General features: G+C 36.8%; 1 protein-coding gene across 2 annotated transcripts in view; it reads left to right on the top strand.

Moving 5' to 3' along the window:
• LOC150075393 (uncharacterized) overlaps positions 1-13,835 on the top strand; it is a 180,917-nt gene that overhangs the window by 94,406 nt on the left and 72,676 nt on the right. For both annotated transcript variants that reach the window (XM_090388248.1, XM_090388246.1), the window contains exon 8: positions 12,246-12,395. In XM_090388248.1, the coding sequence (XP_090244374.1) occupies positions 12,246-12,395 (150 nt within the window). The remainder of the gene's footprint in view (positions 1-12,245; positions 12,396-13,835) is intronic.

Here is a 13,835-nt window from a genome sequence, read left to right as displayed (position 1 = left end):
GAAAAATGCTTTTATTAAATTACGCAGCAAAACTCAAAGGGACCAAACCAATACTTGAAACAGACTTTTCTCTCCTCTCCTAAATGGGAAAACCTTTACAGAGCATATTCATCTATAACCCCACCAACTGGAATAAGTATTCACTCACTGCAGGCTGACTGGCAACTTGAACTTAGTAAGATACAGCCTACTGCCTCTCATACAATCCAACCTTGGATGTATCATATACTGCTGTGCATCCTTTTATTCACAGCCTGGGGAAAACACACCTTGTCCCAATAGAACATAGTGCAAATACTTGCAACATTGAGAACTCAGCATGGGAAGTACACAGAAATCTATGCAGACCAGTCTAAAACTGACAGTCATGTTGGTGCAGCAGCATTATTTCCCAATATCACCATAGCCAAGAAACTCCCTACTGAATGTAGCAGCTATACTGCAGAACTGTGTTACTATCTGTACCGCCTTAAATTACACACTCTCAACAACCATAATGTGCAGTGTTATATATATACAGATTCCATTAGCACTATCCAAGCTATACAACAGAATTCAAAGAATAATAACTCCTTACTTAGACAGATCTGGAATACTCTGACTGAGTTAAATCAGAAGAAACAACAAGTTCTCTTTTGTTGGATCCTCGGTCACACAAGAATTGCTAGAAACGAACATGCAGAGCTAGCTGCCAAAACTGCTACCGATCCTATAAACCAATCTTTTACTACATCTGAATCTGACTACAAGTTCATTATAAAGAAACCAATGTCTTGAACAATGGTAACACATCTAGCAGAGTCAATCCAACAAGCTACTGAGTATAAAAAAAGATCTCAACCCATGGAAATCCAGTATGCGTGAGAACTGACATGAAGAAGTCTTATTAGCCTGATTATGGATAGGCCACACACACACCTGACACATCTTTATTTGCTTGCAGCCACTGACCTTCCGAAGTGCACAAACTGTAACACCCATCTTGCTGCCCAGCATATACTCATTGATTTCCCCATTTACAACAGTGAGTTGACAAACTCTGATTAATTTTCAGCAACAAACACTGAGTACTGCTCATCTAGCAATTACACCACACGTGGACAAAATCTTTACTTTCCTCAAACAGATATAATTCTATAATGCACTATAGACTTCAACTGCAATTCATATTGATAAAAATGATGCATTGAACTTTACTGTAGTTGGCGCATTGTTGCCATTGTGCCATAAACCCCACAGACAAACAAACAAGCAGCTTAGTTTAGCAGTAAAAGAAAAGGAATTAACCCAGTTGGCCTAACTTCATCTTCCCCTGCAATGCTCCACCATATTCTCTGCTGCTCCTAGAAGACTTCACCGGGTGATTCTCAACTTCCCTTGACACAGCTTCCACCAGAGATTCTTGCCGACGCCAACACTTCTCTCTGCAGGGAATAAACCAATGGGATTCCTCCCTTCACCTCTTCTCCGTGAAGCTCATTTGCTGATGCCGCCTCTATATTGGCATGGGATTAGATGCTTTCGGGCTCTTTTGCTGGCCTGGGACACTCCCCAGGCGGGATTTTAACCACCCTCGATGAATCCTCATTGAAGGGGTTCTGCTGACGCTGGTCAACTGACAGGCGTGGGATCACCTGGCCAATTGGCCCTCTGCTGGTGGTAGATTTCCGCTATGCCTACCCTTGCTTTCTTCCTCTTTTCTTACCTTTCCTGTCCAACTCCGTTCTTCTAACTTGGCCTCTCTCCTCTCTAGCTTTGCAAGTGGGGAGTGAGCCCGTCAGGGATTCCTTATACCTTCCTGGCCCAGCTCCTCGTGCCGATGGACGGATGCTGAAAGGCTCCTTCCATGGTGATCATGCCTCCCAGTAACTAAGAGGCCAGTCAAACAACACACTACTCACACATAACCCACACTGACTGGTCTTGCAATGTTGTATACATCACAGAGTACTCAACACGGATTTGTGGGGAACCGCGTGACAAAAACACTATGTCCACTAACCCAGTTGGCCTACTTGATATCCATGGTAACAGGTTTGACGATCCTGATAATTTCTAAAAAGCTAAATAAATATTTTGTATCCACACTCACAAACTTAAGAATACCAGTGACCTAGCTAATACTAACCGAGGAGGTGAATAAATTTATAACTGGAAAGGCCCATGAGTGAAATTATTAAGAATAAAAGTGAACAAGGCACCAAGAATTCATGGAATCTATTGAATATTATAATGAAGGAAGTAGCAAATGAGGCTATCAGACTTTAGCTATTATAACGAGAGTATTCTTCAATTCAGAGAAAGTCCTTATAGATTAGAAGTGTGGAAATTCCCCTATTTACATTGATGGCTCACAGTGAGTAACTGTGAATCGTTTAACTAAAGACCTATTCATTTGATTTTTTGGCTAGAGATGATTATGGAGTTTAGTTAACCCTTTCAGGAGTATGCCTATAGATCTGCATTTTTCTTATGTAAGCTCTGTGGGAGTATGTACATAGATCTGAGTTTTGACGTTTGTTTCAGTCTGTCTGTTGATGTACAAATTATCTTGAAATTTTTCTAGTACCTTCTGTCATCTGTGTTTTCAACTAATTGTAGACAGTTTTTTGACAGATTGCAATGTGATATAGCTCTGAAAACTAGAGGAGGGGGAGATTGCACATAATTACCTCCATATATAACGCGAACTGAATTCGCTTATGCACGATTCGCTTTTGTGTTTACAAGAAACGGCAGTCGAACGCAGAATCACCCCAACTGAACGCAACATAGGAATGAAGAGAAGATTCTGAAAATGTACAATATTTATTTTTTATATCAGTGAAGGGGAAACACATTTCACCATAATAATGTAAAAATCCACACAATTCCAGCTATCGGTATTATTGCAAATGCAATTAGATCGAGTTTACTACCAGTTTATAACAGATTCCACTAGCAGAAACGCAACTGGAAATTGTTTTTATTGTTTCATGGTAGTAACCCCCAGAAATGTGAGCTAGTGAGGTGTTAATAGTGTGTGTCTCTGCCTTTACAGTGTTGTTTATTCAGTTGCCACACGCACGCAGCTTTGTTTATGTGTATCAAGCGTGCCTCCTCATTTTGTAATTGTGCTTTATTTCCTAAAAATAAGTAAAATTCTTAAAAGGTGTGAAGAGGAAGTGTCCTGATCAAGACACTACAGATTCAGAGAGAAAATTAAAAGCAATATCGATACACAGAGGCGAATTGAGCCAAAAATTCTTACCTGGGAAAATTTGTAGTGGCCTCATACTAGCGTTTATGACCAAAATCACACTGGCCTCCAACCCACCGGGGTTTACCCATTAAGGCTTATGGCCAGTCCACCTCTGTCGATAGAGAAAAATATGATATTGTAAAACACTTTGAGCGAAATGAAAGACCATCTGATATTGCAAGTGCTACAGGCTTAAACGAGGCAATGCCGAGAATTAGAAAGAATGCAGGGAAAATAAAAACAACTTTCATAGCAGGAACAACTCAAAGTGTAATTAAAATCTATTGGATCAAGACACAAAGAATTGGAAGAGATGGAACAGCTGTCATCTATTTGGATAGAAGATCAAACAAAGAACAAGTTTGCTTACAAAAGCATTAGCAATATATTATTACGTAATAAAATACTTATGTATTTTATTACGATTATTTATTGTGTTTGGTAATGTTTTGGTTACAAATATATGTTCAATCTTGGGTGGTCGGCACCTAACCCTATTTTTCCCATAGGGCCTGTTGTTTATATTGCACAATTTTGCATTGCACGAGGGTTTCTAGGAACACAACTATCATGCTATACAAGGACTGACTGTACTGTAAAATAAGAACAAATTAATTTTAAACACTGGTAAAGCTTTTTTTTTTTTTTTTCCTCTCAATGAAAACTCCAAACATGAGAGGTATTAGAACCTATGGTACTTAGTACCATGCACAATATCTTTCTATTACAGAAGATTTAGGAGAAGTCCGGTTGGCCTGTCTCCCTAAAATCCACTCATGCACACCTTCTTGATGGTATGCCCTGTTACATCACTTAGGTGGCAACGAACGTGTAGAGTGGTTCTCTTCAAGACGCCTGGTCATCATGAAGAGGAAAAGACCAAACCCTCCAGCATATGACAGCACAACGAAACAAATGGCCTTCAGTCCCCAGTGGCTTTCACTCCCCGTCTTGTGGCAGTGAGAGGATCAGAGTGGAAGCAGAGGGTGCTAAGAATCTCTGAGTACAACCAGGCTGCAATGCACGGAAACTGAACTTGGCCTGTTACAACGTAAGATCGCTCATCAGTGAAGACAGGATATTAAAGCTGGAAAAGGAATTAGAAAATGTGAATTGGAATATCATCGGTTTGGCTGAAACAAGAAGAAGAAATGAATCACTTATAAGTTTATCAAGTGGAAATTTGCTGTACACCAATGGAAACAGTGAAAGGAGTTGAAGGTGGAGTTGGGTTTCTGGTCCATAAAGATTTAAAAAACAACATTTTGGAATTCAAAAGTACATCACCAAGGGTGTCAAGACTAATACTCAAGATTTCTAAGAGGTACAACCTAAAGGTTATAATGATTTATGCACCAACATCAAGCCATGATGATGAAGAGGTTGAAGAAATGTACACAGAAATTGAGAGTCTTCTAGATGAGCAGAAAATCCACTACACTATTATTATGGGGGACTTCAATGCTAAGGTTGGAAAAAGACAAAACATCACAGAAAGGGGAACTATAGGAAATTTTGGAATTGGTGAAAGAAATGAAAGAGGTGAAAGACTTGTGGAATTTGCAGAATCTCAAGGATTGTCAGTAATGAACACTTTTTTTTTTCAAGAAAAGGGTGAACAGAAAGTGGACATGGAAGAGTCCAAATGAATTAACAACTAATGAAATTGACTTATCCTCACTAATAGAAGATATATCGTGAATGATGTTACCATCCTGAATAAGGTAAATGTTGGAAGTGATCACAGAATGGTAAAGATGTACACTTGATATAGATGTAGGAAAGGAAAGGAAAAAACTGACTCAAGTAAATAATACAAAGGTCTTTGAGATAACAGAAGAGGAGAAAAAGCAGTACATACTAAGTTCAAGTACATACTGTACTTGAACTTAAGAACAAGTTTGAGCTTCTGCAGACTGATCAGGACCAAGATATTGATGAGGAATATTACAACTTTCTGAAAGTGATAAAGCCCAAGAAACCTATAGGGGGAAAAAAATCCAAAGAAGAAAAAATTAGTCAAGAAACACTTGTTATGATGAACCGAAGGCTACAAATGAAAAGCAAGATTAACACTGACAAGGAGAAAATTGAGTATACTGAGTTATGCAAAGTCATTAGAAAGAGACTCAGAGAGGACAAAAGAAGATTTAACACAAAAGTAGAACAAGCATTAAGGGAAAACAAAGGACTTAAATCAACAGCCATGGGCAGTAATACAGAAAGACAAATGATACTGAAACTGAAGAATAGCGATGGTGTACTTATAAATAGCAGAGAAGGCATAATTCAAATAGCAATAGACTACTATAGAGAATTATACAAGGAGCAAGGGAATGATGCCAGTAGTGGGGAAGATGGATCGCAAATCAGCAACACATACAACATGCCCGATATTCTTCCTGATGAGGTAGACCATGCATTGAAGAAAATGAAGAATCAGAAACCCCCGGGGGAAGATGAAGTTACTGTAGAGTTGTTAAAATTGGGAGGAAAAGACATGGCATGAAAACTGGCAAGGCTCTTCACAAAGTGCATTAGAAAAGGTGTGATGCCTAAGCAGTGGAATAATGCAATCATAGTTTTGCTGCATAAGAAAGGAGATAAATCAGAAATTGGAAATTATAGACAAACTAGCTTGTTATCCCACATCTACAAGTTGTTCACAAGGGTCATTACTAACATATTAGAAAGAATACTTGATAAGAAACAACCAAAAGAGCAAGCTGGCTTTAGAACAGGATTCTCAACTATGGATCACCTTCACATAATATCACAGCTAATGGAGAAAGCAAATGAATATAAAACACCATTATGCCTGGCATTTGTGGATTATGAAAAGGCATTTGACTCCATACATCGTAAGGCAATGTTTCGGGCATTGGAAAGACAAGGCATAGATACCCCATATATTATGATTTTGAAGAAAATATATGAGAGTGCTACCTCCTTTATTAGACTAGACAAAGACAGTAGGAACTTTAAAATCGAGAAAGGAGTTCGACAAGGAGACAATATCTCCGAAGCTGTTTACTGCTGCCCTTGAGGAAGCTTTCAGAAGATTAGACTGGTTGCAGAAAGGAGTCAGTGTGAATGAGAGTACCTAAACCATTTATGATTTGCAGATGACATTGTGGTCATAAGCCACAATCCCAAAGAATTAGGGGAAAATCTTAATCAGTTATGCACAGTTAGTAAGGATTTTGGACTAAAGATAAATATGGCTAAAACAAAAGTAATGATGAATAAGTATGCCACAGAAAGGGACATAATGATTGAAGGAGCAGTAATTGAAAAGGTGGAGTCATATACTTATCTGGGACAAATTATTAGCTGTAATAATGATAAATGGCTGGAAGTCAAGAGAAGAATAAATTTTGGATGGATAGCATTCAGGAAATATAGTCACATACTGAAGAGCAATATCCCAGTTTGTCTGAAGCATAAAATAATGAACCAATGTATACTCCCCACCATGACTCATGGAAGTGAAACTTGGGCACTCACCAAAAGAATGGAAGAGAAGCTGAGAACTACACAGCACAGAATGGAATGAATTATATTGGGAATCAGACTGTTAGATAAGAAGAGAAACACATGGATTAGGCAGCAAACTCAAGTAAAGGGCATTCTTATCAAAACTAAAGAACTAAAATGGTCTTGGGCAGGACACATGGCTTGAAGACATGATGACAGATTGACTAAGAAAATAACAGAATGGTACACAAGAGGAGCTAGAAGAAAACCTGGAAGACAACGGCGGAGATGGATAGATGAAATTCATGAGTTTGTGGATAGTAAATGGATGGCCATTGCACAAAACAGAAGGAACTGGAAAGTTGCTGGAGAGGCCTTCATCCTGCGGTGGATTGAAAATGGCTGATGATGATGATGGGCTTGAAGGTCGAAAGATGAAAGAAAATACTTGTTGACATTAGATTTGAACTTCTAAAGATTGTAATTTTCAGGAAATACACATGACGGAAGGTTGTTCCAGAAAACGGAAGATGAGCAATGAATAAATGAGGAAGAAAAGTTGGTTCCAAGTGTTTGAAGTTGGACAGTTAAAGGATGTTGACCAGCTGCAGCATGTGTTCGAACTGCTTTGGAAGAGAAAGTGGGAATTATAGAAGCCAATTCAGAAGAACAGTGTCTGTGCAAATAGCTATAGAAAGGCATGCAGCAGAAACAGAACATCAGTAAGACAGAGTGTGAATAGACGCTTTAGAAATGAGGCATCAATTAACCAACTGCACTCTTTGGAATGGAATCTAAAAGCCTGAAAGAGGTTTTGGGAGCACTGCCCTAGATGTGGGAACAACATTCCATGGTGTGGGCGATTTGTGATTTGTACAGAGTGAACAGCTCTTTGGAAGAAAAGTAATTCCGAGAGTGAAAGAAAACCCAGTTTTTTAGATGCAGAGGAAACAATATTTGTAATGTGCTTTTGCCAAGAGAGATTAGAAGTCAGGAAAATCCCCAATAGAAATATATGATCCTGCATAGAAATCAGTGTTGTTAAAGATAAGCATAGAAGCAGAAGAATTCTTTTTTGCAAGATATAAGACAGGACTGAGTTTTAGGATTGAAATCAACTAAGTTTTCTTTGCCATACTGGAGAATTACCTGGAGATCCAGCATTTAAGTAACTGGTAGTGGATATTTGAGAAGTTGAAGCTGTTTGTGCAGGGCAAGGTTTCTCAAACTAGAAGGTGGAATGCAATGTGCTGTCATCAGCAAAGCTATAGATAGGATTTATGGTCTGGAAGGTCATTAATATACAAGAGGAAAAGAGTGGGAGAAAGAACTGAACCCTGGGGAGCAGCAGCATTAGTGGAGAAGTTAAAAGATCCATCTACCATTACCAGCAGCGAGCAGTCAGAGGGAAAACTGGATACCCAATTACAAAAAAAGTTAGCAAACAGTAAGATGGAAGGTTATTTAGAAGATCTTCGTGGCAAACACAATCAGAAGCCTTTGAAATGTCAAGAGCAACTGCTTGAGTTTCATCAAACATTTCCATTGAATTTGTTCGTAGATGAGTAATATAAGCCAGAATATCACCAGTGGATTAACACTGATGGAATCCATACTGGTGATCGTTTATCGGATGGAAGGTTTCTAGATAGTTTAAGAGTTGGTAGTTAATTGATTTCTCCACTAGTTTAAAAGAGTAGAAGTAAGTGCAGTGGGATAATAATAAATGGATAACAGGGATTTGTCATCCTTTTTAGGAACTGGCTGGATTTGAGCAAATTTCCAAGCAGAAGGGAAAACAACTTTGGAATAAGAAAGTGGAAAAAGGTGACACAGACAGGAGTATGAGAAATACTGTCAGGACCTGGAGCTTTCTTAGCATCAAGATTGTTCAAAATCCTTCTGATATCCTTTTGATGGAAGACCACAGATGCTTTGAATGGAATGTACTGGGAATGGTGGATGGGGCTGTGGTTTACCAAGATCATCAGTACATGAGTTGGAAGAAAAATAGGATGCTCTCAGATCAGCTTTATCTTTGGCTGAAGTGGCAATAGAACCATCTGGTTTTGACAGAGGTGGGAACAGAGATGGGCAAAAAGTTGCTGCCAATAGCTTTGGTAAGAGACCAGAATACTCGATTGTCATTTGGACAAGAAGCAAGTTTTCTTTTTCTTAGGTTGTTCGAGATCTAGTCTGGACTGATTAACAACTGCTTTACAATTGTTGTGAGCTTTGGTGTAGTCAAAAAAATGAACCTGGAGATTTGGATACAAGCTAATTACGATATGCAATATTCTTCTCTTAAATAGCCATAGCACATTTATTGAAAAATCGTTTTAGATAATGGATGAGATTTTAAGATGGAGTGTGGAATAAAGGATTTCATCCCTACAAGAATAATTTCACTGACACAATCCGAGCAAATGTTGACATCAGTTTGAAACAGTAATCCCACCAAAGAAAAGAAGAAAAAGACATCTTGCAGATCATCCCATTTTGCATTCTTGTAATGCCAGACAACAGAAGGTGGCACCTCCATAGCCAGGTGGGCAGGAGCAACAGTGTAATGTTGCTCCTGAACCCCAGTCTAATCAAGAAGCACACGCTTCTTGATTAGACCGCGGTTTGAGCCCGTGACCGCCAAATACAGAGGATGCAGAAAGGTCAGGGAATGACCATTGCATATCCCCGGAGCAATATGGCCTTAGTTGCTAATGCTCCTAAAAAAAAAAAAAAAACCAAATAACAATGCAAGGTTGAGAATGGAATGACCCCATATAAAGGCATTTTAATATTTCAAAATTCCACAAAAAAAACTCATTCCACAGAGTTAGCCACTATTGAAAATTCATTACCAGGGGCTAATGTTCATCAAACTTGCTTGTGAAAGGGTTACGGATATAATAGACAGTCATCTGGACAAAATGTAATAGAAAGGAATCACAACAGGGCTTACTAAGAGGAGATCATATTTAACTAAGTTGGTAGTTAATCAAATTAGCCAATTCTTATAATAACCAATTTTATTAGCTACTGTGAGATTATTACTGAACAGTTAGATTCTAAGAATAATTTTGGCGTCATTTACTTAGATTTCAGTAAAACTTTTGATAAAATATCACATGAATTTTTATCACATGATAAAGAGGTAGGCAGGATGGATAACAACAATAATCAGGATATGCTACTTCAACAAGACCTAAATAAATTATTTGAATGGGCTCAGAACATAAAAGGCGAGATCTTTCAGCTGGGTGGCACCAAGTTCAAGGCGATGATAATAAAAATTACTCTGGAGTAACTCTCCAGTTAGTTATGATGTTCACTGACAGTATAGACAGGTCATGGAGTTCTGTCAATGATTTATATGAATATATCCAATAGGGACATTTCATATTAACTCATTATATAAAACAGTTGTTACACAACATCTTGAATATTGCATTGCAGGCTTGGGCCTATTTTGAAAGGATTCAGAGAAGAGTAACAACATTGGTTAAATGCACAAATGGATATTCTTATCAAGGGAGACTTGAGTAGTCTAAGTTAAAGAATTTGGAAATGAGGCATTTGAGACTTTAAAAGTATTTCATTAAACTGAAACCTTTTTGCTTTGTGATAAATGCAAAGTGACAAATTTAAATTGAGAAGGGATAATTTTAAAAGAGATATCCAAAAATTTTCCTTTTTTTCAAAGAGTGATTGGATGTTGCAGTAAATTACTGAAAACTCTTGTAGGGGTTGGAAGTTTTTATAAATATTTAACTGGCTAGCTGGTATAATCGGATGTCTTGGATGCACCAAAAACAGCAAAACTTATTAACTTAAATATCTCTTAGAATCACATAGGTGTGAATGTGATTCTGCCAGTATGCTATTCACTATCAATCTCCATCATTATTTTTTAATTGGAAAAGTTTAACAATAAAAAATTTCCTTATGGCACCATGTACACTAAAAAACACCTGTTGCTATGGTAACCTTTCCACAGAGGTTCAGTTTCCTTTATTTTTGCCTGCTTCTACCCAATTTTTTGCCATACATTAGTTATCAATTTTTTTTTTTTTTTTAACAAACTGTCATTTCTGATTTTTCATCTTCTTATACAATATAATGTCAGAATTAAAAATAAAATTTTAAAGTTTCCCATTTTAAACTATTTCTTGTCTTTCCCATTTTAAAACTATTTTAAACAAGAAATTTTAAACTATTTCTTGTCTTTCCCATTTTAAACTATTTCTAAAAAAATTATTTGTGTGGTAAAAGCAGCCATCTCTCTCTCTCTCTCTCTCTCTCTCTCTCAGGGTAACTCAATTTTTTTTTTTTTTTTTTTGCCTGGTGCAACAAAAGCTTCTGGCTTTCTTGCACCATATGGCTGATAATGATAATGTATGAACACTGGGTTTTCTGAAAAGAAAATTCATAGTTTTATGTTTAAAACAGGTCAACTTGATTCTTATTTTTACAAAAATATATATAGTAAATAAATATATATGGACCCCAGTTTGGAAAATGCTGTGCTAAGGGATTAAAGAGGAATTATTTTGAAAGAAGTAAGTAAACAAAGTGGCCAATACTCCATCAGCTTGCTTCCTTCATTCATTTTGAAATGAATGAAAAAGTGTTGGGAAATAATAACTGATTGTAATTATTTCATCTATCCAGTTCTGTTTATTCTAAGGAATTATTTAAGAGAAGTGGCCAGGGATAGGTTCTCAGATTAGATGAAGTTTCCATTATATCTATTATTGTTGTAAATAATTCCATCACTTTAACAGTGTCATATAAAAATTGCAGTAAAGATTTCATCTATTATCCACTGAAATAACTAATATTGCTACACTTGCTTGCAAATATTTTTAAATTTTTAAAGTTTCTTATCAGATAAAATGTTTAACAATTGAATAATACTTTCTGCCATTCATTAAATGGCTTTTGTTACGCAATTAAGTTAATCCTTTCACTTTTTCTGTATTTTTGATTTGCATTACTTGTATATTTTTATTAAAAAAAATAAATGATGTTTATTTTTACAAACGGACACCATTGAAATCTGCTTTCAAAAACTGAGCCTGAAACAGAAAATGCTTCCTTATGAAAAAAGGAAGCATTTTCTTTTTTCTTTACTCAAAAAGTAGTTTTTGAATAATGATTGTAAGTTAAATTATAAATAAATAATTTTTGTTACCTTAATGTTAGAGATTGCAGTTAAAAAATAAATGATTGCTCAATAAACCCATAGATATATCAAAAATTGAATGTTGTTACATGAAAGGACTTAAGTTTAATTTGAAAGAGGATGGTTACAAAATAGATGAGTAGAAATATGCCTTTAGCCAGAGAGTAATTAATTATTGAAATAAACTTTCATCCTAGTGTTATCTAAGTTGGTACCTCGAAAATATTTATAGAGGATTGGACAAATGAAGGAGTAAAAAGTTTTTTTATTTTTTAACTGATGCTGTTATAAGCTTTGTGTCGTTACATTGGTTAACTAATACTAATACTATTTCTTTATTGATAGGAAGAACATCAGAAACTGCAACAGCCAGTTAGTAAAACTGAAACACCAATGCTGAAAGGAAGTTCAAGTGATAAAACTCCAGCTGAAGAATTAGTTACTGATAACATCAACAGCAGTATTAGAGAAATGGCTGCCTCCAGTGAAAATGAGGTAATTCCGAATGGAGTATTTCTGTCTTTACTATATAATAAATAACTAGTTAATAATGAGAAATGAAAGAACTTGCTTGATAACATTATTGTAGGCTTTACAGCACAAGAGCAGCAAAGGCCATAATGCGGATAACATTATTATTATTGGGCATATATTCACTATATTGAACACACACACACACACACACACACACACACAAGCGTGCACACCTGGAAACTCCAATTTTAAACTCTTGAAAGTGTCATAAATTTATGCATTTACTTGTATTGTATTGTATTTTCCATGCAGAACTGCTTATCAAATTGTGAAAATAATTAAGTTAAGTTAAAATTGTATGAAACATGGAATACCAGAATTAGATACTAGTAGTATCATTTATAACATGATTGACCTACGAGACTTCTTTTCTTCTTTTCCTTGGTCGGATTACTGATTCAAAACTTCTGATGTCAACGTTTGCTCAGATCGTGTCAGTGAAATTATTCTTGCAGGAACGGAATCCTTTATCCCACACTCCACTTTAAAATCTCGTCCTTTATCTAAACCTTTGTTTTCCAATAAATGTGCTAAGGCTGTTTAAAAGAAGAATGTTGCATATCATAATTGGCTTGTTTCCACTTCTTCAGTTTCATTTTCTGCCTTCACCAAAGCTCACAACAATTGTAAAGCAGTTATTAATCAGTCCAAAATTAGAGTTTGAACAGGCTAAGAGTAGAAAACTTGCTTCTTGCCCTAATGGTAGCTGAGCATTCTGGTCTCTTGCCAAAGCTATTGGCCGCAACTTTTGACCTCTGCTCCCACCTCTGTCCAAACCAGATGGTTCTGTTGTCACTTCAGCCAAGGATAAAGCTGACCTGCTAGCATCCCATTTTTCTTCCAACTCATGAATTAATGATCTTGGTAAAAACACCTCCCACCATTCCCAACACACTCCATTCAATGCCTCCTGTGGTCTTCCATCAAAAGGATGTTAGAAGGATTTTGACGAATCTTGATTCTAAAAAAGCTCCAGGTCCCAATGGTATTTCTCCACTTGTTCTGAAAACCTGTGCTCCTGAACTTACTCCTATTCTTTGCCTCCTTTTTTCACTTTCTTATTCCAAAGGTGTTTTACCTTCTGCTTGGAAATTTGCTCATATCCAGCCAGTTCCGAAAAAGGGTGACAAACCCCTCCCATCCAATTATCGTCCCATTGCAATTACTTCTACTCTTTCTAAAGTAATGGAGAAATCAATTAACCGCCAACTCTTAAACTACCTAGAAACAACCTTCCATCTGATCAACGATCACCAGTATGGATTCCGTCAATCTCGATCCACTGGTGATATTCAGGCTTATGTTACCCATTTATGGACTAATTCAATGGAAAGGTTCGATGAAACACAAGTAGTTGCTCTTGACATCTCAAAGGCTTTTGATCGTGTTTGACGTAAAGGT

Source organism: Mastigoproctus giganteus, chromosome 14 (assembly GCF_048544385.1).
Source record: "Mastigoproctus giganteus isolate SK-2022 chromosome 14, ASM4854438v1, whole genome shotgun sequence".
Taxonomy (NCBI): Eukaryota; Metazoa; Arthropoda; class Arachnida; order Uropygi; family Thelyphonidae; genus Mastigoproctus; species Mastigoproctus giganteus.
The sequence above is the reverse complement of the archived record's forward strand: the minus strand, read 5'-3'. Positions and strand labels throughout refer to the sequence as shown.